Here is a 27,216-nt window from a genome sequence, read left to right as displayed (position 1 = left end):
ATAAAAAATAATTTGTTGAATTGGTGTTAAATATATAAAAACACCATTTTTCTATTTATGTATATTTCTCTTTCTTTCTGTGTCTGCATATAGCAAATGCAACATTATTTTGATCAGCGTAGCCAAAGAAGTCTTAAGGTGTTGTATAACCCAACGCAAGACAGTTACATTGAAGCTTTTAATCACCACAACGAGCAGGGTGCACGTAGAATACGTCGTTCACCTGACGAATTAAACAAATTGACCAAAGAACCCACTTTAATCAAATTTGAAATAAGTGATGCTGTCGAACCAAGCGAGGAAGTTAAGGAGTTGATACGTAAATACAGAAGCCAAGAATTTCAAAATGAAAAGAACTCTGATTTGAAAAAAGAGAGCGCTAAGGAGCTAACTAATGTTTCGCGAAAAAAACGTTCAACTAAGATTAAGGAACCATCAAATTTTCAAGTGAAATTTATTCCTTTTGATATAACAGATGCTCGGGAGCCTGATGATAATACGAAAGCATTAATAAAACGAATGCGCGCCTATGAAATTGAAAAAGTTAAAGGTATTGAAGAAGACCAAACATTGACATCAACTCCATCTTTCATTGACGTCACCCCTTTCAGCAGCAAAACGACAACGAAAGCACACAAGTATAGAAAGATGAAGAAAAATAAACGATTGCGTCGGTCGGCGCCTGAAATGATTAAGTTTGAGATATCTGATGCCAAAGACTCAAATCCAATGTTAAAAGCTGTTTATCCCAAATACGAACCCAAAACGAGATTTTTAGATCACTCTTCTGCTCATATAAACGAGGACAAAGCGAATATTGCGGCTAGTGAGCGTTTCTTTACCGTTAAAGAGTCCCCTATAAAAGTTAAAAAGTCCGTATCAGCAATGCCACATGAAGTACAACATATTATTACAAATATTTTACATGAAAATCAAGGGGGTTTGGGAGCTGCTTACGGGAAAGCTAATGTGAAATACATAGCAGGGCCGGCAGCTGCTTACGTGGCGCCTAAATTGCTACAGGCTGGATATGGCCACGGATATGGCGGTGGCGGCGGTAGTGGTGGTGGTGGCGGCTATGTTAAATTTTTGCAGCCTCAATTACAAATTCAGCCAGTCCCAGTGCATTACGTTTATGCCCCACTGAATTTAGCTGGGGGTGGCGGCGGCCAAGGTGGCGGTCAAGGGGGTGGTCATGGTGGTGGAAGTGGAGGATATGGTGCAGGACAAGGAGGCGGTCACGGTGGTGGGGGATATGGTGCAGGGGAAGGAGATAATGGGGGTGGAGGATACGGAGGAGGACAAGGCGGTGGTGCAGGAAAAGGCGGCGGTGCACAACAAGGCGGTTACGGAGGCGGGGCATATGGTTCAGGACAAGGTGGTCATGGCGGTGGTGGTTCTGGTGCAGGACAAGGAGGTCATGGGGGTGGAGGATACGGAGGAGGACAAGGAGGTGGTGCAGGAAAAGGCGGTTACGGAGGTGGGGGATATGGTGCAGGGCAAGGAGATAATGGAGGTGGAGGATACGGAGGAGGACAAGGAGGTGGTGCAGGAAAAGGCGGCGGTGCAGGAAAAGGCGGCGGTGCAGGACAAGGCGGTTACGGAGGTGGGGGATATGGTGCAGGGCAAGGAGATCATGAGGGTGGAGGATACGGAGGAGGACAAGGCGGTGGTGCAGGAAAAGGCGGCGGTGCAGAACAAGGCGGTTACGGAGGCGGGGGATATGGTGCAGGACAAAGTGGTCACGGCGGTGGTGGTTCTGGTGCAGGACAAGGCGGGCATGCAGGTGGAGGATACGGAGGAGGACAAGGCGGCGGTGCTGGAAAAGGTGGAGGCGCAGGCGGTTACGGGGGTGGAGGATATGGGGCAGGGCAAGCCGGCGGAAAAGGTGGTTATGGTAGTGACGGAGGAGGGGGTGGTGGGCAGTATCAAGGTAAAATGGGGGGTGGCGGTGGTGGTGGTGGTGGTGGCAGTGTCTACGTTGGTGGCGACAAGCAATATGGCGCAGCATATGGTGGCGGCTATGAATTAGTTGCCGTTCAAGGTCAACAGGCGCACGCTGCTGGTGCACTTATACATGAGGTTTCAAATAATGTGGCAGATTACGGCAGTCATGGCGCCGTGGTCGCTGACATTGGTGGTGGTGGTGGCGGCGATTATGGCGCACACGAGATTGAAGTAGCCCCTGCTGCCGTTGTGGAAGAGTCTCATGGCGAAGCAATAGTAGCCCAAGTTGCACCGGCTGTTGAAGCTCATGCCGTGGCTGTCGCCCAACCAGAACCGGTGGCAGCGGTGGATTATCAAGCTGCGAAAGTTGGGGGAGGCATTGGTGGCGCGCAATTTGCCCCTAAGGTTGAACCTACAGTTGAACAATATTCGAAGAGTCCATCGCAAGAGTTCAAACTTAAATTGTATTCCCCGGAGGCAGCGTTTGTTAGAACTCAAATAGAAGCGAAATATGCTGCAGAAGAAGCTGTTCAGAAAGCCGCAGCGGCCGCAACTTACGGCTACGGAGCAGGTGGTCATGGTGGTTATGGATTTGGTGCTGGAAGCGGAGAAGGTGCGGGTGCTGGTGGTCTAATCAAAGTTGAATACCATGCTCCTACCGCTGCTGTTAAAGAGAATTACAAAAACTCCCTCGAGTTTCAAGAGCTGTCTTCACTGGTAGGAAAATCTCCAGAAGATCAAATACATGGTCTTACTTATTTGTTAGCCAAAGAAATGCAAAGTCGTTTACATTTGCAGCAACAACAAAAATTGGTCGCCGCCGATGTTCAAGCGAGTACAGCTCCCGTAGTGTTTGATTCGCAGGAGGAACAAAATGATGGATACCTTGCTGGTGGAAAAGGTGCTGGGGTCGCAGCAGAAGCAGCAGCCCATGTAATAGTAGGCGGGCAAGCGAACAAATTTATAGGTATGGGTAAATCTCAACAATATGTACCGATTGGTGAAACTGAAGTTGCCAGTCTAAAATCCGGTGGTGGCCTTCAGTCATATGGTTCTGGCTACGGTCTTTCACCTAATTACGCTTACACCGCTGGTAAGGGTGGGGGAGGATTAAAAGGAGGAGGTGGGCTTAACCTTTACGGGGCGGCATACGGTGGTTTGTCGCCGAATTATGGATATAGTTCTGGCGGAAAAGCAGGAGCTTTCGAGAATGGTGTTGCACTGAAAGGGGGATTGCTCAAAGGGGGTGCCCTAGGCGCTGGTCTAAGCGATCTTGGTATCAATGACATACAAAAGGTAAGTAAAGATGATTTTTTTTAGATAAGAAACATAATCTATTCTGCCTAAAGGGATTTCCACATGTCGTGAAGTTCCTAAATCTTAACTTTGCAGATTTTTCGTAAATTTTGAGTTAGTATCAGTGACTTTCTGTTAACGTTACCGAATATAAAAAAATTTTATCTCGCAATTACACGTTTATTCAGGCGTTCAGAAATTTACCAAAAAAAAAGGTTTTTAAATTATCCGCGAAATATCTTTTTCAATGCATTGCGTGTTGATTTTTATTTTAATCTGTTTAGTTTCATTTTTTTATTGTTTTTTTTCTCTTGCTACGTTTCAAAAAAATACTCGCTATAGCGAAACGTCACAAGCAATATTAATTCATTTAAGAGCTCATCACAAAAGCTTAAAGAGCTTTGGGGGATTTCAGTCTTTTTGTTTGTATGCATGTCTGTACGTAAGTATCTATGTGCACGTTCGTTTTTTTTTTTTTTCTACTTGTTTCTTATAATATCATCAGTATCATCATCGTCATCATCATTTTTAGCATAAAATTAAACTAAACAAACCAGACGACAGCATACATTCAGTATTTTTTTTCCGATACAGACAGACAGCCAGCCTTTGCTAATCAGGATGGAAAAGCCACAGGGAAAGAGGAGAGCGAGAGTTTGTGTAAATTGAGGCGTTTTGGTGTGCGCAAGTGAATGTACTTCCGTTTCCTGTGTCTGTTTGCCTCGGCAAATTTTTTTGCTCTATGTTATGTTTTACTATATTATACACAGCTCGCCTTCTAAAGGCAAATAATGAATTTCCTGAGTATAATGTGTTCACAACTATAATATTACAGTCAATGCCTCAAAAGGTAAATGCGTACGCATCTATATCATGCATATTATGCATATACAAATGTATATAATAAACGACATTGAAAATGTTTGTCGAACTTGAAAATTATGCGATTAAATGCATTACTCTGCTCGGTTGCTCATCTACCGCACCGCCCCGCAAACTAGTTAAGCAAACGAAACGAGGATTTGCAATCAACTCAACTCAACTACGTTACAGACGTTTAACGAAATACTTGTGCACAAGTCCCGAGCGTCTGTTGGTATACCTCACATAATACCATCTTTTATCAACTGATAGATTTTCAATATACAATAACGAAAAACAACAAAAACGCCAACAACAATGGCTCTATCGTCTGCATAACAATCGAAACGAGTTCTGGGTTTTCCAATATAATGCAAAAAAAAAGAAAATATATATATATATGTATTTTTTTTTTAATTCTATACCTCATAATTTTTTCTCTCTTACTTACGATATTATTTTTCAAATACAAATAACAACAAAAAATTAATACATCCTTTAATACTAGACGGCTTGTCGTTGCCATTCTTCTCCGTATGTATACTGAAATACAATTGACTTTGCTTTTGGAGTTGGGCTTGAGAGACTTAACTTGTATGCATATTATCGCTTGTTGCTGAGTTGCTTTGTAATCCCCAAAGTTATGCTATAGAATTTTCTTTCATTTTTGTTTTTCCTTTTTGCTGTTCTTCATGTTTTCAAGTTATTATCCTTGTATACAACTTTTGCTAAAACTTCACAAATAGAGAAAATTACTTTGGACACGCATACGTACATTCTTACCGACATGTATACTCGCTTATTCAAACTTGAATATCAAGGCAAGGAAAAGAAAAAATAACAAAAAAAAAAAACCAACAAATATCGAAAAAATTATTACAATAATCCCTCGAAAAAAAGCAGACTAGAATGGAGAGAAATAGAAAGATGTAGAGAGAGAGAGAGAGAGAGGATGTTGCTCTTTCGAAAAAAAAACTTTGATTGTATGATTGGTCTGATTAAATGAAACGTAACGGAGATTCAGGAATTAGTTAATTTTTCAAGTCTTTTCCTTCATTCATTGCTTAAAATTGCTTTTCCTTTAGCTCTATTCGCTCCTATGCTGTTAACTTATATGGAAAAATGCAAATTTACTTTATTACGTAGCAGCGACAATAAGAGAAAACAAACGAAAAAAGGGAAAGGAGGAAATGTTGTCAATTTAATTTTCCTTCCTTCTACGTTTTCATTTTTTTTTTTTTTTAAACTCGCTTACACACTCATATGTACGCTGCGTTCCAATTCTTTTGTTGGCACCAAACTTTGAATGCCGCCTTCTTACATACACTTTCGCCGGGTGTTATAATAGTTCTTTTGTAAAGACTCTCACATACAACATTATGGTTGTTTTGTCGTTTAAACTTTAAACGAATAGCAACAGCAACAACAATCCAATGAAAGCGAAAAACGAATTGCCAAAGTATCGACAAAGTTTTCAGCACTTTTCGTATCCTCTTTTTTTATCATTTTTTTCTATTTTGTTTTCTTTACTTCTTCTCTTCCAAAAACATGTGCCAAACTATTTTATTCAAGTAGAAAAACTAAGAAAACACACAATAACAACAACAAGAACAATCTATAAGACTCGCAAGTCATCAACAGAATGGAGTATAAAAGAACAATTTATATAAAGCGAAGATTTTATTTTAAAGTCTTCTTACGAACTAAAAAAAAAAAAAAAAGAGAGAAAATGGGGGATCGCTACAGCAGTTACATAGATAAATACCCAAGGATAAAAGGAAACTAATGAACATTTTTTCTTACACCATATCAAGTGGATTTTTTTGGGAATTATTTTAATTAAGTTTACAATAAATTAAAAAAAATTCTTTCATATCGATTTCGACGTCAATTGACGTCTAACACTGATTGTGTTAATCAAAAAGGCTTTCGAGAACACTTTAATGTGATGAGCGAGCATCGGAACCCTGATCAGTGTTGTTTATGGTTGAAGGAAAATGTATTCTGCTTTTAAATGCCAAAATGCCGCCAGTTCACGAAAAGAAATGTCGCACGTGCTAATGTGCATATGTCAATAGGAATGTGCGTAATTTGATCTCTGCTCTCCCTCTCTCACTCTATTGTCGGCCAATCTTTATTCGCAGCAATCCGGTCCAAGCTTTGAATAATTTCGCCGACAATCTCAGGAAACGGACATAACTTCAACATTGGCCGATTAATCTCTTCGAGAAGCTTGGGATTACCCGGGCCTGGCTACAGTTTTATAAAGAGAGACAATGTTAACGTTGAAGGTTTCGTTGAATAAGCTTATATAAGTAACCAATATAAGACAGCCCAAACATTACATACATGCTACACACTACATACACACTTGCCGTTACTTTTGTTACGTTACGTTTCTTTTGCCGAACTTTTCATTAAACCAAAAAGAACTTAAAGCTGATTTGCCAATTTGCGTATAACAATGTCTTCTCTCACTTGGAGCTCCTTTTTTTACACTAAAACCAAGGCTGGGCTGGGTTATACCCGTTTGCAATTAACCAGCTCAGACGTGACAAAAGTAGGTTAAATAACACATAAGTTAAAGGTGAAAGTTTTCTCCGCAGCGTTCACTATGAGATTTGTATCCTTTTGCAGCAAAAAATAAGAGCGAATACAATCGTGGAAAGGAACTTGCAGAAACCTTTTTATTTATGTATTATGGAATTAATAAAAAACAACATTATAGGAGGCAACGGCTCACATTCTCGTTAATGCACCAAACTTCATCAAAATATATCAAAAATCGTGGTTTGTAAATTGAATAGAAGAAAACGAAGCGGACAGATGGACAGCCATGCGTATATCAATTCAGACAGTGATGTTGAATCGTAGGGTACAATAAAAGGTAGATCTATAGCAAGTTGTCGTCAGTGGTTCTTATATCCTTGCAAACCTAAGATACTCTCATACCAGAAGTGTTGGTGTAGGGTATCACAACGATAAAATAGCACGTCCTGCTTTTTTCCAGCTTACAGGAATAATGTAAATTTAAATTTTATGCACATAAAATTAGTCAACATACATAGTTAAGTTCAGGATGGTTATCGTCGAATTCCAAGACATTTATTATTTTGCAGCTGTTAGGAGTAAGACGCAAACAACAGGTACACCATAGAAAGGAAAGAGATGAGATTATCCAATTTCGATACAAAAGTGTACACATTTTCAACTAAAAGGATACGCGCGCTCTGTGGCACCGGCTCGACGAATCGTAAGTAAAGAAAAATTCTACTTAGCAGATACACAGGAGTCGACCTGAGGAAGCAATATCTCGCCTAACTCTGCTTTATATTGCCTGATTCGAAGCTTTGTTCCCTCTCTTACAAAAAGAAATATTTCGCTCATTGGTGGTCTTGATTATCAGCTCAATATGTCTGTAGTGAGTGCAAAGGCTTCTAGTAAGCGATCACTTTTTCATTACAAAACCTATTTGAACTAAGATCTAAAACCACAGGAGGAGTAGAAAACTTAAGGCCAAAAAATAAAGTTACGCCTTAAAGTTACTATCGGAATACGGTGTACGTTCGATTGAAAAACTGACCCCGATAAGCCAGCTTATGGAAAGGAAAAATCTTCAAGTTAAAGCTTTGAAAATATAGAACACATCGAGTAACATCGCTGAAATGGTAAGCTTTTCTACGATATGTCATTAGACTCCGAAATACTACAAGTTGTCTCTGAAGATTACTTAAAAGCTGATTTTTCGACTTAGTAGATGTGGGAGGACGGATGGTATTTACGCCCAGATATAAGATGTTGAACATTATGATCTGGATACATTAACGAAGGCAGAAACAAACCAGAAATGTCACTTCTTTTAGGGGAACCAACAAAGAAAAAGCCCGCAAAAGCTGAAGAAGATTTCCAATCAACACATCAATAGGAATCTCATTATTAATCATAAAAGCGTTGTAAAGGAATTGAAAATATTTGCAACACATAACATGACTTAAGTAAAATTAATCAATGGAATGCGTATAAGGAAATCGGTACGAAAACCTGACGAGCTTGAGTCACTTCCGAAGGGAGATGGGATACTAATGATCAATGGCAAATAGATAGCAGAGAAAATTGAACTTCAAGAAACTTCACTATATATTTATTGAGATCATATGACTCGCATTTGCGAGATTAGTTGGGCGTAGCATACTATAGATTGCTATCCCTAAGCAATCTTCAATGCCTACCTTTGAAAAGATTGTGTTTACAATGTAGATAGCATCGGCTGAAATTTGGCGACGGAAAACTACCGTATGTTATGCTCGAATCATACAAATCCTTTAAAAACTCTTTAGTCGCTGTATAGCTTGCACTTGGCACCATTGAAACTTTACAAATTGGTCCAAGTCGAAAGAAAATTCCTTGGAATGATAGTAAGTGAGTTTTCGCTTTTCTTTTATAGGAAAACACATGGTAATCGATTTTCGACTTTAATAATGAAATATTTTTTGATATAATCTGTGAAAAATTTTAAAACAAAATGTTACAACATACGTGTCTCCTTAAAAGTGAAGAATGACTAAGCTATAGAGTAGCGCAGAGCAATATGCGGTTTCTATATAAAGCTGCTTTACTTTTCCTTCCTCTTTGCACTTTAACTTAAGCCCGTACAATTCTATTGCATATTTCCAGGCTTTAACATTAAATTGTTTATGTTTCTACATAATGCAAGCAACTTGTTTTCAAAACATTTATCGAAGCTTAAGTAAATGCTTTTGACAGATCATAAAAAACAACGACAACAAAAACAAACTTATTATTGCTTATTACCTAAAGCTTTAGGAGCTATAGAAAGGGTAACAATAACAATGAGTGATGGGAAAAATATTTTTAAAAAGAAATCAAACTGCTTATGCAAACAAGGGAGAATACGCTGCAAGCATCTCTCAACACAAACAATAACAACAACAGCAAACAAAAAGGGTTAAAAAAAAAAAAGAAGGAAATTAAACAAGTGATAAAATATCATGTGAATGAACATCTACAGTAATAATAACAAGAACAACAACAACAACAGCGATAACAAGCCTAAACTGCTAAAGCAAACTAAAATGTTTGTAATTAAAAGAAAACTTAAAAAAAAGGGGAGGGAAAAAAAAAGAAGAGTTAAGGAAATCTTACTAATTTCTAGTATTTGTGAAATTTTGTTCTATTAAGCACACATTCATTTATACTCCTGTAAATACCTATGCACATGCACATGCATATGCGTAATTTTTGAAACCAAGTATTTGTAACCAAAGGCATTTAATCTGGTTTTTTCCCCCTTTTTTTAAGTTTTCTTTATTCCCTTTATTTTCCTATTTAATTCCACTCCAGCTGCTAAGAGTTGAAATAGTTAAAGTGAAACGCAAAAAAAAAAAAAAAAAAAAAACAGAGAAAAAAATTAAAAAATAACAAACAGTAAAATAAAGTTGTTTTGTTGATTGCTATGTTCTAACAAAGCTAAAGCTTTTAATGAAGCCATTGAAGATTTCTTTTCAAAAAAAAACTCAACTCAGAATGTACATTTTCATGTGTATTATTACTGCGTGTGTGTGTGTGTGTATGTTTATTTGTTTGTTTGTTTGTTTGTGTGTAAGCCAGCATAAGTATTTGAGATTCTAAAATAACGAGAAAATTATTCGTAACAAAGCTTCAAATTATAATCAAGAGGAAAATTCATCTCTTTCCGTCTTTTTTTTTTTTTTTCTTGCTTTCTGTTTTTCCTTAGCTGCTTACTATTGTGTCGCTTTTTTTCTCACTACCGCCGTCATCTTATTGCCTCAGTCCTTGTATATGATTATACATGAACATCTTTTAATTTGCATTTAATCATCCAACCCTGTCATAGTTTGAATGCTTCATTTGGTTTTACTTTTTTCCTTTAGCAAGAGCAGCAGCGACAACAACAACAACATCAACAACAGCAGCAATAGCAAGAAATTAAATTCAATTCATTTTTTTGTTTTTTTTTTTTTTGTTTTTGTTTTTCAAACATTTCATAGACATACCTTGATGTTCTTCTTCGTTTGGCTTTTGTTAATGTTTGAATTTTAATATAAAAGTTTTTAGACATTTGACGAAAGGCACGACGCGAAGAACGGTATTAAGTAAAGTCTGCGCCATACTGCGACCATCTGGGAGTGTGAGTTTTCTTTTTATTTATTTATTCATTTCTTTTCCCTTTTTTGTTTTTTATTTATTTTTTTTTTATTTTATTCTCGTAGTAATGCGTTCAAGTTTATTTTGAGGTCTCGTTTTGCGGTTATGTCTAATCTGCTTGTTATTCCAGTTATTTTGCGGTTTGTTCGATTATAGAGAATTGTGAAACGAAAAGTGAAAAAAAAATACATTTACAACTAATTTACTTTGAGTTTAGTTAAGTAATTAAAAATAAATCAATATTTAATATTCCGGTTCAGAGTTAAGTGAAATAATTTCTCCCCATTTCTTCCCATTTACCCTTCCCCTTAATATTCCAATTAATCAATCTAAGTAGAATGAAAATTTGAAACGAGTTGACGGAACCATTAGATGGGATCTTCCACTCTGCTTCACCCTCTCTCTCTCTCACGGGAAATTGTACTGTTTTGTTCTGCTTCAACAAGGCAAGTTTGCGCTACTTAGAAGAAGAAGAGAAATTTTCGGTTTACCGAACGAGGAGGTTTCCTTTGTCGTACTCTCAGTTATAGATTCCACGTGAGATTATTAGAAGAGAAAAAAAATGCCGCAACGTCGTTTTTGTGAACCCACCAATTGTCGGTTAGCAAGATTTAAGACCTAACTTAACTTTTGCTCTCGCCTACTTTCTAGATGCGACAGTGAGCCGAATATATAAAGATATTGAAGCATCTGAACAAAAAGAATCTAATAATTTTTCGAACCCAACACTAATGAGTCATTGTGACGTGTTCTCGTAGATTGTTTTTTTTTTTTCTTTTTTTTTTTTTTTGTCAATTCTACATCTTTCCGATTTTTGTTTTGCAATGTGATAAAGCAATAATTCTATGCCAAATAGTTTCGCGTTAAGACAAATGCTTTCAGATTGGAATTTTTCAACTTTCATTATATTATGTACCTGTACTGCATTTATTAAATGCTCTTTGTCGATTCAAGAGCGCGCTTAGATACTTTTTTTTACCGGACACAAACGGACCCGCTTTGCTATATATGATGAAATCAATTATGATTTAGCTTTAATTACTAACCGTTAGTCTATTGGATAAACCAAATGGAATCTTCATAGATCCATTCCGCACTTAGTCTTAGCAGTGCTTTCAGGAGCCATATCTATCTAATTTATCAGGACCTTAAGGCTATTGTGAACCGAGTATGTTCACGTTTCAGGTTACTTTTGAAATGGATAAAAAACTTTCAATAATCTTTCGATCGAAATTCCGAGTCTAAGTTAGCTGGGGCGATTTTCTTAGCGGTCATTACACGCGCTCGTGTGATATTTGACTGGAAGCTTGTACATACATTTTAAAGGATATAAATATCGCAGCATTTTTTGGGTCTTTCTTAGGTCCACGTTAAAAATCCAATATATATATATATGTATTTTTTAATATGACTCCTATAAGCGATTAGAGGGAGGGAGCTTAGCGAACATGTACTACGCCTTTTCCGAATGAGTACTTACTGTATCTGCGTCCAAGTAGAGTAATTGAACCCACGAACAACGATTTGGCATTTGGGACTTTTATCTACTCGGCTATGCGGGCAGCCAATACGTATTTGCTCAGTACTATTTTGGTCTTAAGGAATCTTTGAAAACATACATACGCAAACAGGCCCACGCACACACACACATTTATACATTCTTTAAAACACAATTAAATTCAAGGCATTTCTCAATTTTGCAAAAGACAAGAAGAAGCATACAACAAAAACGTTTTCACACTTCACTCATTACTACACTTTATATGAAATCTGTGAAGCAAATCTTTCGCAGACAAGCGAAAACCACAAAAATCTTACAGAACAAAAATATGAACAAACAAAAGTTACGGCATCAGAAACAACACCGAATGTAAAAGTTGCAATAATATTTATATAACGACAGAGAAGTGAGCAACAGCCACAATGGATACATGCATCCGCACGCTTGCACACCCACACAAATATATCCATACATACGCACCTGCAGACAAAAATAGCAGCATAAGAGCAATAAGAGAAGCATGCCGTGGCAGCATCGTAGTTATAGAGCATCGAGTAAACGGGTACAAGTGTTTTAAGCTTGTTCTCTACTTTTCATGGTCATCAGCATTTGTCACTTGGACCGTACTACAAAACGCCAAATAAAATGATTGGAAGAAGGCATTACATCACATCACATCACATCACATCAGCATACAGGCGGAATATACGAATAAACGAGAAAAAGGAAATCATGCACTCGTATGCGGTATACGATGTGTGAGAGAAAAAAACAGAAGAAGAAGAAGAAAAACAGTAAAACAGTAACGGCAGAATAACACGTAACAAAGCCTAACTATGAAAATACAAACAATTCTATCACACACAGGCTTACACAGGCTAACAGCAAACAGACAAGCAAAGTGGTAGACTGAAGGACAAAAGGATGATTCTGATATATGCGGACAAACGTATATGGATGCATATACAAGCAATCAGACTGCTTAACACGCTAGCTAGACAAGTGATGCTATAACTTTTAAACACAATGTATGATGTGATGTATATATGTTATGTGGCGATATGCTATTGTTGTTGTTGTTGTTGTTGTTACTATTGTTGTTACTCTTGTTATTACGGAGAGATGAACACTGGTAAATTGTTAAAGCGTTGCTGCTGACGATTACGATGGTGATGGTGTTGTTGATGTTATATGACATATACATTCATCCAAACGTACATAACACTCGCAAACGAACATATCAACTAATAATGGCTGATATGAGTTTGCTCTGCCTACAGATTTACAAAGTGATGCTCAAAGATACCACGCTTGCACATTGGAATGCTGAAAAATTGAAACAATGGGGATCTAAAGCCTACATTAAATATCATGCAAGAATGCTATATATAAGTAACATAAAAGAGAAATTTGTCCGCTGAGTCTGAAAGACTAAAATGGCAACAAGAGCAACGAAAAAATTGAAACAAGCAATGGAAAATAATCACCGAGAGACAAGTGGCATAAATTTTATGATAACATGTTGAACAAATAAATGGTCAAGAGCATCATCATGACCACGACAGACTCATATAATCAAGAATTTATTTATAAAAGAACAAAAATTAATATGACAGCAGCTGCTTGTGCATATGGCAAGAAAAAAAAAAAAAAAAGGTCGAGCAAGAATTGTGAAAAGTCATTATGCGGCATAACAAGTCACGTGGTGATAACGTGGGCAACCCAAACAGGACGAAGGAATAAAACAAATTTGAAATTCACTAAAGATTTATTGAAAACGAAACAAATTTGAATTTTTAGGCAAGTTGGGACGTCTTTGGTAAAAGCGCATGCAAGCCTCTCAACAAGCAAAGCACGATCAACGGTTAACCGTCGAACTTTACTTACCAAAGAAACAATAGATCCAAAGCTATGGGCATTTAACGTTTGGTGCGTCGATCAAAGGTAACTATTTTGCTTACAAACGAAGCAATTGAAAACAAAATTAGGCTCACAAGGAAAATCGTTTTCAAGTACGAAACTTAGCTGCCTTAGCTGGTAATCACACTTTACGCTCCCCTAAGCGATCAACGTACATTTAAGGTTTTCTTTAAATGCTGCTGTTGGACTCCACGTAACGTATCACACGTTTCGATTGTTATTTTGTTGAAGCTCGCACTGTTTCACCAATACCATGTACCTCTAAACATTTAGGAAAGCGAGGAAAAAAAGGAGAAAGGACGTTGCTAGCATAAACAAGTCAAGTTTTCATGAAATCGAAATTCGTACAACGAGCTTAGCGAGCATGTTCTTTATCGAATTCAAAAGTACTGAACTGTTTGGTGAGTTTGCTCACATATACTAAGAAAAACGATGTAAATGAGATGCAGTTTTTTTTTTTTTTTTTTAATATAAACACCTTAAGAGCCTTTAGAGCTCATTTTATTTTTAAAACCTCTTGGGAAAATCGATTGTTTTCAAATGTTTTAAGCGATTAAGTTATGGTTTTGAGCAAATACAAATTTGAAAAATGAATTCTTTAATATGAGAACTACCGACGTTTAGCAACTACCTATATCTGGCAATAGAAAGCATTTGGATCCTCTACGTTTGACAACTTGCCACAGTCGCAAAAATGAAGATACGAAGCTGATATTTGGCAAGAACATTACTTGCTCGATTAAGTATACAATGGTAAACAATGATTGCGGTTTGCCCAAATACATGTCCACCATAATTGGGAACTGAAACAATTTTGAAAAAAAACGATCATTTGTTCGTAATTTGGTCTATACCGTGTAATCTGTGATACCAAGGTTCCTGAAATATCTTCACAGAATCAAACCACTTTCTCGGTCACTGTCCATATGTCGATATATTTTGACAAGTGGTCATAGGAATAATCGGGGGTTAATGTAGGGTAGTTGTGGGATATTTATTGGTGGACCGTGACCTACTATTGTGTTTTTACTTGTTTTATTGTATTTTTTATTTTCTTGATGTTCTACAACATACATAGATATTTTAAGAAATTAAATCGAGAAAATAGTCGTCGTTCCATTTATCGCCTCGAACTATAAAAAAAAAAACGAAAAAAACAAAATGGAATACTTGGCGGAAGATCTGTGACGGGCCAATATGTAAATATGCAAAACTTTTTTCCAAGAATTAATCTTTTGATCCCTTTTCTTTTTCTTTTTATTCTACCTGCCACTAACTTTGTAATTATTTTGCAAAGAAGGTCTCAGTAAAACATTATCTTGGAGTATGTAAAATGGGTAGTTTTTATAATTTTCTTTCTTCTCTGTCATTAAGTAGTAAGTAAAAATATACATAAAATTATTTTTTTAATCTGGGCAACTTTGTTTTCATATTATAGAAAATTTCGCAGATAAACGCGAAATAGTTATTTCAAAACAAACCGCAATTGTTTTCGAAAACGCAGATGCTTCACTATTGATACAGAGTAACAAATATACTTGAGTTATTATAGCCTTCTACATGCAAACATAAAAAAATCTTCGGAATAGGAATTCGGGGAACTTCCCAGAAAGGTGAAATATGATAAATTCTGATCCGTTTTGGGAATTTAGGTAATCGCCATACGCCACATTTGATGTTTGAAAGAAAAAAAAGAACATTTTGTGACTTTAAATAATATAATGATAAATTTAGCTTGACTTAGGAGACGGTGTAAGAAGCACGAGGAGTTGAAAGCATTAAACATTCTAAACGGGACAGATTTAAGCCGGTTTGCGAAAGTTCATTTCATACAGAAAGTCCGTCATTTTTCCTGTCGTCAAATGAAAATATATCTATAAATCTGACCTGAAACTCGGAATGATCCCAAAAAATTTTTTTTGAAAACTCTTGATAAGAGAAGCGATACGAAAAAGATAATTCCTCTCTCAGATCCTCTACTCAGAATGCCATAAACACTTTTTTGCAAAAGCAATCCTGGTATAACTTAGCAAGATCCTTAAACTTACATAGCATATTACACTTTTGTTAACGGCACGTTTTTGACATATTTCTAAGGCACATCATCTCGATCGATGATAAATTAATAAAACCGCATATAGCAGAAAAAACTGTATTCAGAAACGTATCCCATTTCAATTGATGAAGGAAAAGGAAAGCTGTTATGACAAGAAAAAGATTATTTATTATAAACACCGTGAAAGGCAATGATATGCAATTAGAGAGAGAGAGAGAGAGAAAGGGTGTATCTACGGTTTCAAGCCGCTAACTGCAACTCATCACTAGACTTTAAAAGCGAGTGCAACTTTTAAAGAAACATCCAAGCATCGAAGAAAATTCGAAATTCCATATATTGTTCCGAAGTTTTGTTTAAAGGTTAGTAAGAGATGCATTCCAGAGGGCCATTCAATAGCATTGCGCGAAAATTGTCTCCAATGCTTTATTCCTCTGCTCGTAGTTAATAGAAAACTCTTTGTTTCACTGGATATGGCAAAACCGCTCTAAGGTGAATGCAACTCTGTTAACTGTAGCATCATATGTAGACGTAAACACTTATGTTCGCTTTATGACACATAGCAATTTATTTGGTGACCGTACACATATTTATCTTAGTTTGCATCAAATAGAAAATTTTTGGAGAAAATAAGCCTTCCTGACCTCTTCCGCTCTCTTGAATGTCAAAGTGTCCGCAGACGATGATTACTAGCCGACGTTTATATAAACTTAAAAAGGATAGAAACAAAATGTTTTAAAGCAGGTCAGTACTTAATCAAATTTTGTTTGTTATATGCGGAAGGAAAAAAACTCTGCTCTGCAACGTTACGAATGCATCCTCTTTTGGTTGCATTTCTACGAGATATTTGCACATTTTCAACAGTGCTTCATCAGTTTCATCGAGAACACTTTGTTTGATACGTTGAAGTGCTTCAAGGGTGCTTTAAATTTAGCTCTTTCGACATTGTTATATAAAACATTAAAAGTTTTAAATCCTCTGCATCGGGTTTGATAGCGGTATAGTGTATGTTGAAGCTATGGTATGTTAAATTTGTGCGAAAACATGGGGACTATAGACAGATCCATCTTTAATTATAATAATCGTATTCGAATCAATTCCTGATTGTATTTAAGCATGTCTATCTGTTCAATGCCTATCCAAGTTCTCCTCGAGATATTTTGATGATCTGTTCAGTGGCAAGGAGGTACACTATCGAAAATCATGCACATCAGGTCTTTTTTATGATCACCCCCACCCCCAGCCCATTTATAAAGCAAGGTAAAAAAGTAGCATTTCGGCGTGTTTGCTAATAATTTCCGAACCCCCGGCAAAGTATTCTTACAGAGAATAATCCTTTATACGACGGCTAGATTTGATTTTTAGTGCTCTACGATAAAAGTTAATCCGCAAATTAACGATTGGGTAAATAAATTTACTGTGCTAAATTCAGATTACATAGGTTTACTATTCGGAACACTTCTTATAAAGGAATTCTTCTGAAATGTAACCTTTTGATGTGAGAGAGAAAGATCTAGATTTTGGTGACGAAATAGGTCAAGAATTGCATTAAGCGAAATGAAGCAAGGCATTTAAACACCGTGTATGGCGTTTTAACTTAACACTACTCCAACTTGGCGATTGCTTGGCATTAGTTCTCAATATGAAGGTTTCTCGTCCAAAAGTAACTGTAAATCTTCCTGACGAACATTTTCCCTACGTATTGTTGGTTGGCATTTCCACCAGAGAATACAGTATGTTGGGTTAAAATGAACATCGCGCGGTTAGGTCAATATCTAATTTTTTTTTTTTTATATTCGAATTTTGACTTTAGAATTATATCGGGATAATCGCATATAGATTGTTAATAAACTCATCGTTCCACCCGATTTATACGATATCTATAGAAATTCAAGCAGCAGAGAAAATTTTATACTGATTCTGTGCAAAGTATTTTTAATCTCTGATCGGGAACACGTTTAACACATATATTATTACGCTCCACTATTGCTCTCTAAAGCGTAGAGCAGGGAGTTGTTGTATGCAAATTTTATTATTTGTTATAAAATTAAATTCCTGTCATGCACACAAAATCGTACGAATTGTTTATTGCTTGTATGCGTTTGATACGATAGCAAACCTACTTGCACTCACACAAACGCTCCCACATATCCTCCGCCCATATACACATAATAAGAACGCTAATACAGATTCTCCTTTAGAGGCATTTCTGCTATGTATTTATTTGTTTATTTATATTCTATTTTACAACAGTACGTCATTCTCACTCACATTCGCATACACGCAATGCACATTCAATGCAAGCGTTACTAGCCATACAGTGATTTGTTAACAATTGCGAATTGTATCGAAAACATATATAATGAAATTTTACAATTTCACAATTTTACCCGCAGCAGAGATATGTTTCATTGTTTCGTTTTTTTTGCCATTTTTTACACTATTCTGTCGCGTTCATATTATTGTTGTTAAGGGATTTGTTTATTAGTTTGCGATTGTGCCCGAGTACATGTTCTCCTGCAATGTTGTACCAAGCAGTAGTAGCAGTTGCGATAGTGTAGTAGTAGTAGCAGTATTCGTAATAATGTGTGTTATTTTTTCTTTTATTATTGATACATGGATTTGACAAATCCCTGAAAGTTATTGAAAAACACTGATATGCAGCAGGGAAGAGTTGCCAGACTGTTACGGTGCACAAAATTGCGGTAAAATTTTGTTGTTGTTGTTGTTTTAAGTTTCTTTAGTCGACTTTTTTCGTACTACTAGTACGTGTTTAATAGAAATTATCAGGCATTAGATATAAAAAAAATTTTTAATAATCGAATTTTTTCCGGCGACAGGAAAAATGTCGATGCAATGCTCTTGTTCTCTCTGTTTATTTTTCCTTTTCCATTTGCAAATCTGGTCTGATTAGTTAGTTGCAAATGTCATAGTCATTCCAATCCCAGTCGTTATGTGTTGGTATTTCCACAAACAAAATGCGAAAAAAAAAAACTGTTCATCTTTTTGTGTTGATATGCAATAGTTGAGTGTGAAACACTTTTTAATACCGAACGTGATGTGATTTGCTATGCTAAGAGTCTATCGAATAGCTTCGGTGGAAGAATAGTGAATTATATATGCTTCAGAATTTATATAGAAATTCCCTTAAGAAAATTTTCACAAAAAAAAAAAACATAATTTAAAAGCTAACAAAAATTTCGTGTCAAATTCCTTGTTTCGGCCTTTTTTTTTTAAAGTCTTCAAACACATCCAAATGGCCATCGTATTGGATTTACCAAATGCTAGTAATCCTATATATTGTAAATATATTTTGTTTCGCAGGAATCGATTAGATCGATACATACAAGTATCTCTGCAAGTGCTGTTTACGTGCAGTCGCTAGATCTATTCAAATTGCAACTATTTATTTAGAATTGCTTTGAGTTAATGTAAATCGAGGTAAGGAAACCACATTTAGGAACGTAATTACGGAGGAGATATTAGATTTTACTCTCGCCAGTCTAAGTTGCTCAATCTCGTGGTGGCATCTCGTCATCGAGATGACTTTGCCGGACCACCAACATATACAATTCGACGTTGGGACTGGTGCTTTGTCACGCCAAATCTACGAAGATCCCAATATATAAAGTGGGAATTATTTTGTTTTCTGCTTTCCGAAAACGCGAACATGTGTCCGCATCTCCCCAACAGCACGCGGGACTTTGCACTAGAAGCGCGAACGCTCTGTTCAAAGATACAGGAGGGCTGCTAAGTAAGCTGCCCTCAAAAGACCAAAAAGTTGTATTCAGATCACAGGCTAGAGAACTTTTCAACAGGACTAGAAAGTTTTGTGATTGGGCTAAGTACAAGAAAGTTCTCATCATGACGCGGTTGAAGCAGGCCAAGCGGGCATTACGTAGGAAACCGGTCGCTTCTCGTCGAGCACCCACTTTTCTGAAATCCTTTGACTGCGGGAGGCGAGACGTGGGAACCAGACGTTTTGAGGAGAAAAAGAATGTCGAGTTCTAAGGACTGCGGTCTCGCCAATAAAATCCTTTGCGCTCAGCGTATGTAATGGGCCGTGTCAATTTTCGACCTATATATCGCCGGGACCAGACGGATAAGCCCGCGTCTACTGCAACAGGGCGTAGACGCTCTCTTCTCACTACTCACTAGACGTTACGAAGCGCGCGTTCTAATGGAGTATGTACCCCAAGGCTGAAAAATGGCCAAAGTGGTCTTTATACCGAAAGCGGAGAGCAAAAATAAGACCCTGCGAAGATCATATGGACCCATTTTCTTGAGTTCTTTTCTTCTTAGAGCAATGGAGAAACTCTTAGCCGACTTTATCAGGAGAGTCTATTTGATGTGAGGCCCCAACGCAAGTGCCAATGGGCCTGTCAAAGCGGCAAATCCACTACAATGGCAATTCAATACTGAACGGTATCATCGCAAAGGACTCTCGTTGCCTTCATTGACATGCAGAAACATTGACATACAGGGCACGTTTTACACAGCTATCGAAAGAGCCCTCAAAGACAAATCATATGCTGACTTAATTATATACTGGCTGCCCTCAAGAGGACATGCTCTCTCATCTAATCTGGACCGTAGTTATAGATGAGTTGTTGATGAAACTAAACAGTGCGAAATTCAAAATACTTGGTTATACAGGCGATATAGCAATCTCCGTAGCGGCCTGGCGTGAATAAAAGATCACTGAACAAGTACAGAACGGTCTGAGCATAACCAAGCAGTTGTGTCAGGATAACAACTGACACATAAACCCTAAAAAAACCATCCTGTCGCCTTTCTCGGGAAAGAGAAAATTACCACTAAACAAACAGCAGTTTACATGACGTTGTTCTTGATTATTCAAATGGGGCGATGTATCTGGAGATCAATTTTAACAAAAGTTTAACCTGGAACTCTCACTTAAAACGGTTAATCGAATCGTCGAGCAGAACACTCTTTGCCGGTCAACGTCAATAAGGTAAAACATGAGGTATACGCCCAAAAATGGTTTACTGGATTTATACACCTATAATTCTCCTTATGCTAACTTACGCAGCTCTGGCCTGGTGGTCTAAAGTGTAGCAGAAAACGGCAGTGACCAAATTAAACAAAATCCAGGATCTCGCGTGGACTGGCATGACTGTGGCGATGAAATCCTGCGCCCTGAATGTCCTAGAAGCGCTGCTGAGCATTAACCCGATACCTACAGAAAAAAGGCTTGCCTGGTCGCAGTTACATTGTTGAACATCGATAAAATAAAAGCGCGAAATTTTAGGGGCCACCTGCAGAGACTGGAAAGTTTCATGTGCGAACACTTCGCCAAGATACCGGAGCAATGGTTTGCAAAGCTAACACTATCCCTTCCGGTGAATATGACTATAGCGGCGAAATCAGCCCAGGACGGACCAGCTTGGAAAGAAGCTTGGATGGAAGCAACGACGGTTCAAAATTGGACAAAGGCAAAATTGAGGTTGTGGTCTGCGGCCTGAATTTTCAAAAGGCCATACCAATGGGATATTATCCCTCCATATTCCTTGCAGAAGCCTATGGAATGCCGGCGTGTGCCTCCGAATGCTTAAGAAAACAATGCAGGAGAGATCTGATCTGTATTTATTCCGACAGTCAAGCCACCATAACCACTCTAAAAGGTCAAATAATAATAACCAGGCTTGTCTTAGGGTGCCTTCAACCAATGAATGAGCTAGGCATACAGAGAGATGTGCTTCTAATATGGATGTTTGGCTATTCGGGGGTTGGGGACAACAAAAGAGCTGACTGTCTATCTAACCGGGCGGCCCAAGGACCATAGGTCCTGAAGCTTTCTGTGGCTAGTAACGTAATAGACGGGGAAAAAATCCGATTACTATTGGAAGCAATGTGCACCACCAAGGCAAGCAAAGAGATTCATGAAATCTTCCGGTATAGCACACAAACTACTGGAGTTAACAAGGAACGACCTACACTTGGTCACTGGCTTGCACACGGAAAACAAAGAAACTTTGTTCTCACATAAAGGTTCTACGGCAAAGACTTCTATTCCATCCAAACTTTTCACTTAATCCAATTTGATATGCCGCAATACTATTTATTACTCAGCGACTTTTTCAAAGCAAGCATAGGGACTGGGCGTAAAAATGATCCAAATTAATCTATTTTCTGAAAAATTTGGGATCTATAGGTTGAATAGAGAAATACATAGACAGACATCGGATTGAATTCGCATCCTGCACTATAATTAGTTTGCTTGGTAAAATAACGCTAGAATATAATATAAATAAATAGCTGGAAAGTGCTGCCAGATCCTATAATGCGATATATACTTACTTGGGCGGGTCTTGGGTTCAAATCCACCTCTACCTGAACTAACCAGACATTTGTAACATATTTGAGAAAACTTCAAACTTGCTTTCAAAAAGGCTTGTTTAAGGGCATATTACAACAAATTAACATTAGTCTGCGGTTCCTTGGTAAACGGAATAGCAGCTCAAGTATAGGCCATGAACAACCATTTAACTAGACAAGCAGCGTTAAATTGATTGAAAACAAACTCATAAAAGATGTCTGAGTTATGTTTCGGTATGTTCTAATCCAATACTTTAAATGATACCGTTTAGAGACTATAAACAACTGTTCAACAATTTGATGGAGAGTTTATAGTCTTTAAAACGTTCACATATAAAAAAAACTAATAATATAAAGCAAATTAAATTTTCTTGCAAAAATTAAAGAAAACTTTTGGATTTTAATGTTCTGCCAGTTGAAAATTTCCACTCTGCTACAAGAGAATTTCCCAACAAGAAAACAGAAAAAAAAAATATTACACAAAAGCCGCACTTGAAACCGGCTTGGCACTCATTCGCACACACATGCATAAAAAATTTGTTGATAAAAACCGCAAATTTTCAAAATTTAAACAAAATGCAAAATAATACAGACGTAAAATTGTAGGGTCACTTTTTTATGCAAATAAACACAGGCAGGCAAGGCAGGCAGGCACACGTAAGCAAGCAGGCTGTCGGCATCATTCCACATTCATAACGGAAATTACAGTTAAATTGTTATATAATTTTACAACTTTTTTCTATAAACAACATCTGCATAACATTTGTAGCTTGTCTTGTTATTCCTATTGCTACCATTATCATTATTATTATTATTAGTGCTGTTGTCGCTGTTGTTGTTGTTGTTATTATTGTTATTCAGCTTAATATTAATTCAAATGTATGCAATAATTTTCTACATGAATTACAGCAAATGAATCCCATTCTTTTTCAAAAAAAAAAATTGTGGAAAAATTTCGTCGTCCCTTGTTTAGTTAATGGTCATCTCTACAAGAGGTTAGTTATGTATTAAAAAACTATATATATAGAGATGTGAATGATTGTGTGCATATGCGGTGTTATGAATGAATGAATACAAAATTTTTTAAATATATCAGAGAAACTTTGTTGCTGTTATCCTGTACTAGTACTCACAGTATTTGTTTTTCACAAGTTTTATTGTTGTTGTTGTTGTTGTTGTTGTTGTTGCTGCTGCCATCCTTCGCCTATTTTAACCATCGAAATACATGCAGTTGAGAAAACATTTGTCACTATTGCTGTCTTAGCTCTGTAACTGTAGCAAGACTTGCCTCGCTGCTGCCTGACAGATGGAACTTTTATATTTTTGCGAAATCTGAGCACGTAATTTTGTAGAGGTTTGTTATGGCAACATGATTGAATTATCAGTTTGTTGACTTGCATCTTGTTTCACTCCCTCTCTTAATATTTAAAATTCTTCAGCTCTGCTTGCCATGCACTAAAATTAACAATAGAAATTTTCTATAGAACAGAAAGTCAACCAAGAACCACAAAAACGAACTTGTAATGAAAACAAAAATAAGAAACGAAAAAAAAAAAAAAAAAAACTTCACATCATCAGAAATGTGACAGTTGCGAAATGTCAATCTACGTGATGATTGAACGTAGCACAGGGAAGAAGATGTTTTTCCGTGCATAGAAAATGGGAAAAGCAAGTTTTAAAGAGATATTGGAAAACGCGTGTTCAATATCATCTTACGTTAGAAACTTAAATTAAGGTTAGAGAAGAACGAAATTAAACAAAAGTTTTAATTAAAATTTAATAGACCGCACGATAAGACCTGACTGAAATTGAACATTGCTTTTCAACTTTTTCATCTTAAAAGATTGCAATAAAACTGCTTTTAATATATATGTTTAACAAAACAATAATTAGCTATAGGAACAATTAGCTTATAGGCATGCAGAATATTTTCTCATGTAGTTGATGTTGATGGTAGCGGTATACTTCATTCTTTCGCATAGGATAGCTGGAATATATATTTTTTCCTATCTTTGCCATTCCTATGCTTGCTTGCGATAAAGCAGTCCAAGGAGTTGGTCTTTTCAGAAGTGCTATCGCCAGTGTTCTTCAATTTGTTTTATCTTTCTTAATTGGTCAAATTTTTTACCTCACACACATGCACTCACAATGGTGGAGTTAATTGAGAGCGGCATTATGGAATGATACTTAAAATCTTGTAAGCGAGTTTTGAGACTAGAAGTAAAATGGAAAGAAAACTTCATAAAGTGAATAGCGTTACGTTCTGCTTCGCCTAGCAAATAAAGAATAAAAGCAATTCTCTTATACCATAAAGATATCATAGATTTTTGTTCCCTTACTGAAAAGAATAGAATGATTTCCAGAGTTTCCTGAGTTACATGCCTACTAACCATCTGCATCAACTTTATTCTTACGAAAAGATTATTACAGTGATAATGCTTGTTAGATTTTGGAAAAATCTTTAAATAATTAGATTATTATATAAAGATAAATAACTAAAAATATGTATAAAAATATTCACTATTGTTTTGCCCAAGTATTTAAAAAAGGCTGGGCGGCTTCTTTCATTTAGAAAAACGATATATCTCTTAGCACTAACAAGAAAATTAAAAAATTAAAAATTCGGTCGTACACCCTTCGCACAAAGTGTAAGTGAACAAGTGTAAATATATCTGTAAGCAGCTTTCCATTATGCTCCCCGTTCAATTGTCTCCAAAGAAACGAAATGCAAGCCAACCTATAAAACCTTAAGGGGACCATAGATACGGGACTTACCATCGGAATGAAGCATTCCCAAGAGTTAAAACCATAGTGGTTTTAAATTGACTTAAACTTAAGTTTGCGCCGTAAGACGCACGATGAACACGCAGAAATATTGCAAGTTAAGTGAAAGCTATCACGAGAATTTCCTATCCTGAAGACTTTTGATAAAGAGCCACACATGCATACTTTTAAGGATGCTTTCTTTACAATATTAGCTTAATAGATGCCTTGAGTTTTTAGAATTCACTGAAAAAATTCATTAAAGCACAACTTTGTGCAAAAAAAGGGGCACATGCAAATTATATTTATCCGAAGAATAGACGCTGCGCCACATATACGCTAAAAAAGTAAATCTAATTTTTGTAATAAGTAATCAAGTTTATGTCCTGTCAATGTATTTGTATGCAAAGTAGACATACACGGACAGCCTTCAAGTCTGTGCAATTACTGCAGAAGAAAGAGCCAAAAGTGCTCATAATTTCATTCAGTTGGCTAAAAAGTTCTTACCGTTCTTTTTCTAGTGTTCCTTTTCGACTACTCTTTATGTTCTGCCCTATTTCCGGTAAAGGATGCTAACTTTTTGCGAACGTATACAACGAGGAGAAAAACTTGAGGCATATTTTCTGAACGATTTCTATTTTTACTATGCCAGATCATTCGATTAAAGCATGTCGGTCCATCTATCCGCTTGAAGTGCATATATATATTTTCCTCTTTCATCTAGAGAGAGATTCTTATTTTCAAGGCACTTTGATAATATTTCCTACCCGCTGGCTTCTTCCGGCCTAAGCCAAAGAGCTCTTGAAAATGCAGTGTTGCATTTGCAGAGCTATTCTAACTATAACGATCTGTATTGAGGAAGTCATTTTTAATATTTCTCAGCCAAAATCTGCGAAAAGGGGATGCTTCGATAAGTGGGGAAAATTTGAAACAATCCCTCTCCATACAAATGCTTTAAAATGAAAATAAGCTTGCATACGGCAACAAGGTATACCTTGCATTTAGCATTATAAGATAAATGTTGGCCCGCAAACTTGCGACAATTACTATGCTCAATTTGGACCTCACAAGTCTGTTTTTCGATTGCTTTCTCGTACAAGATTTCTTATGAAAAGTAAAAATTTATAGATAGATTTCATAAGGACTTGGATTTTACAAGGAAAATAGATGAGAAATGCTATTAGGCGGTTTTATTTGTCGGCTTTGCCTGACTATAAGGTTTTAACTTGTTTTTTCTCAACCTATGCGAATAATGTGGACATGCTGAGTTGAAGCGATAACTTGTGTGTAAGTGAAATTATTTCTACTGTTACATATTGCTTACCCCCATGTGGCGTGTTACGTATGAACAAACTGATGGTAGGTATTAAATGTGAATCGATCTAAAGGATCAAAACTGATTTTGCTTTTAAATTTAATTGTTTAATTTTTCTTTACCTCGTATATATAGATATGAGTAAATTTTTAAAATAATTTTTCTTATATTTTTTCTCTTTGAATTCTCTTTATGTAATGTGTGAAATGAATGTATGAAAAACAAAAAAAAACAAAAAAACAAAAAAAAAAAAAACTTCATATCATCGACTTGTGTATACAATCAGTTGGAACAATATGCCTCACGTTATGCATTTGGTTATCGTATACGTGATTTTAATACCGGCAATGATTTTGGCCACAAGCAAAATCGTGATGTCGACGGCGTGACACGAGGTCAATACCATATTTTATTACCGGATGGTCGTGTACAAAATGTCATTTATAAAGCCGATGATACAGGATTTCATGCGGATGTCACTTTCGAAACAGGACATTAAAGCACTAACACTAATAAAATAACACAAAAAATTTTGCCGCATTAGAAGTAATTTTAATATATGCAATAAACTGTATAAAGAACTTTTATTTAATTTCGTTATTATAATTATTATTATGATTTTATTTTCAAAATTCATTTGCAAATTGACATTTTGTCATGTTTGTATATTGTATTTCTCTTCCTCTTCCTCTTCCTCTTTTGTACGATTTTTCACTTTTTTTGTTTTGTTCATTTGGTTTTACAATTTAATTTTTCAATTCAATTAAATCGATGGTTAATTTAACACAATATTTTTAATAAGCGCAACAGAATTGTTTAAAATAAATTTTTATATCAGAATTTCTTTTTTTCTTTTTTTTTTATTATTAATTTTTTAATGAAATTGTCACAATCTGTGTGTGTTTGTAAAAGGAGAAATAATTTTTTAATTTAATAATAAATAATAATAAATAATTACATGATTTCTCTATAAATACATCTATACATCTATATATATATATATATATATATATATATATATATATATATATATAT

At 36.3% G+C, this 27,216-nt stretch overlaps 1 protein-coding gene across 1 annotated transcript in view; it reads left to right on the top strand.

Moving 5' to 3' along the window:
* LOC119636332 (spidroin-1-like) overlaps positions 1-26,754 on the top strand; it is a 41,408-nt gene extending 14,654 nt beyond the window's left edge. Inside the window, exons 3-5 of the mRNA XM_038031634.1 lie at positions 94-2,664; positions 2,746-3,243; positions 26,468-26,754. Of these exons, the coding sequence (XP_037887562.1) occupies positions 94-2,664; positions 2,746-3,243; positions 26,468-26,680 (3,282 nt within the window). The 3' untranslated portion in view covers positions 26,681-26,754. The remainder of the gene's footprint in view (positions 1-93; positions 2,665-2,745; positions 3,244-26,467) is intronic.
* Positions 26,755-27,216: the final 462 nt, after the last annotated feature.

The sequence above is a fragment of the Glossina fuscipes genome, unplaced genomic scaffold, assembly GCF_014805625.2.
Source record: "Glossina fuscipes isolate IAEA_lab_2018 unplaced genomic scaffold, Yale_Gfus_2 28, whole genome shotgun sequence".
In the NCBI taxonomy this organism is placed as follows: Eukaryota; Metazoa; Arthropoda; class Insecta; order Diptera; family Glossinidae; genus Glossina; species Glossina fuscipes.
The sequence above is the reverse complement of the archived record's forward strand: the minus strand, read 5'-3'. Positions and strand labels throughout refer to the sequence as shown.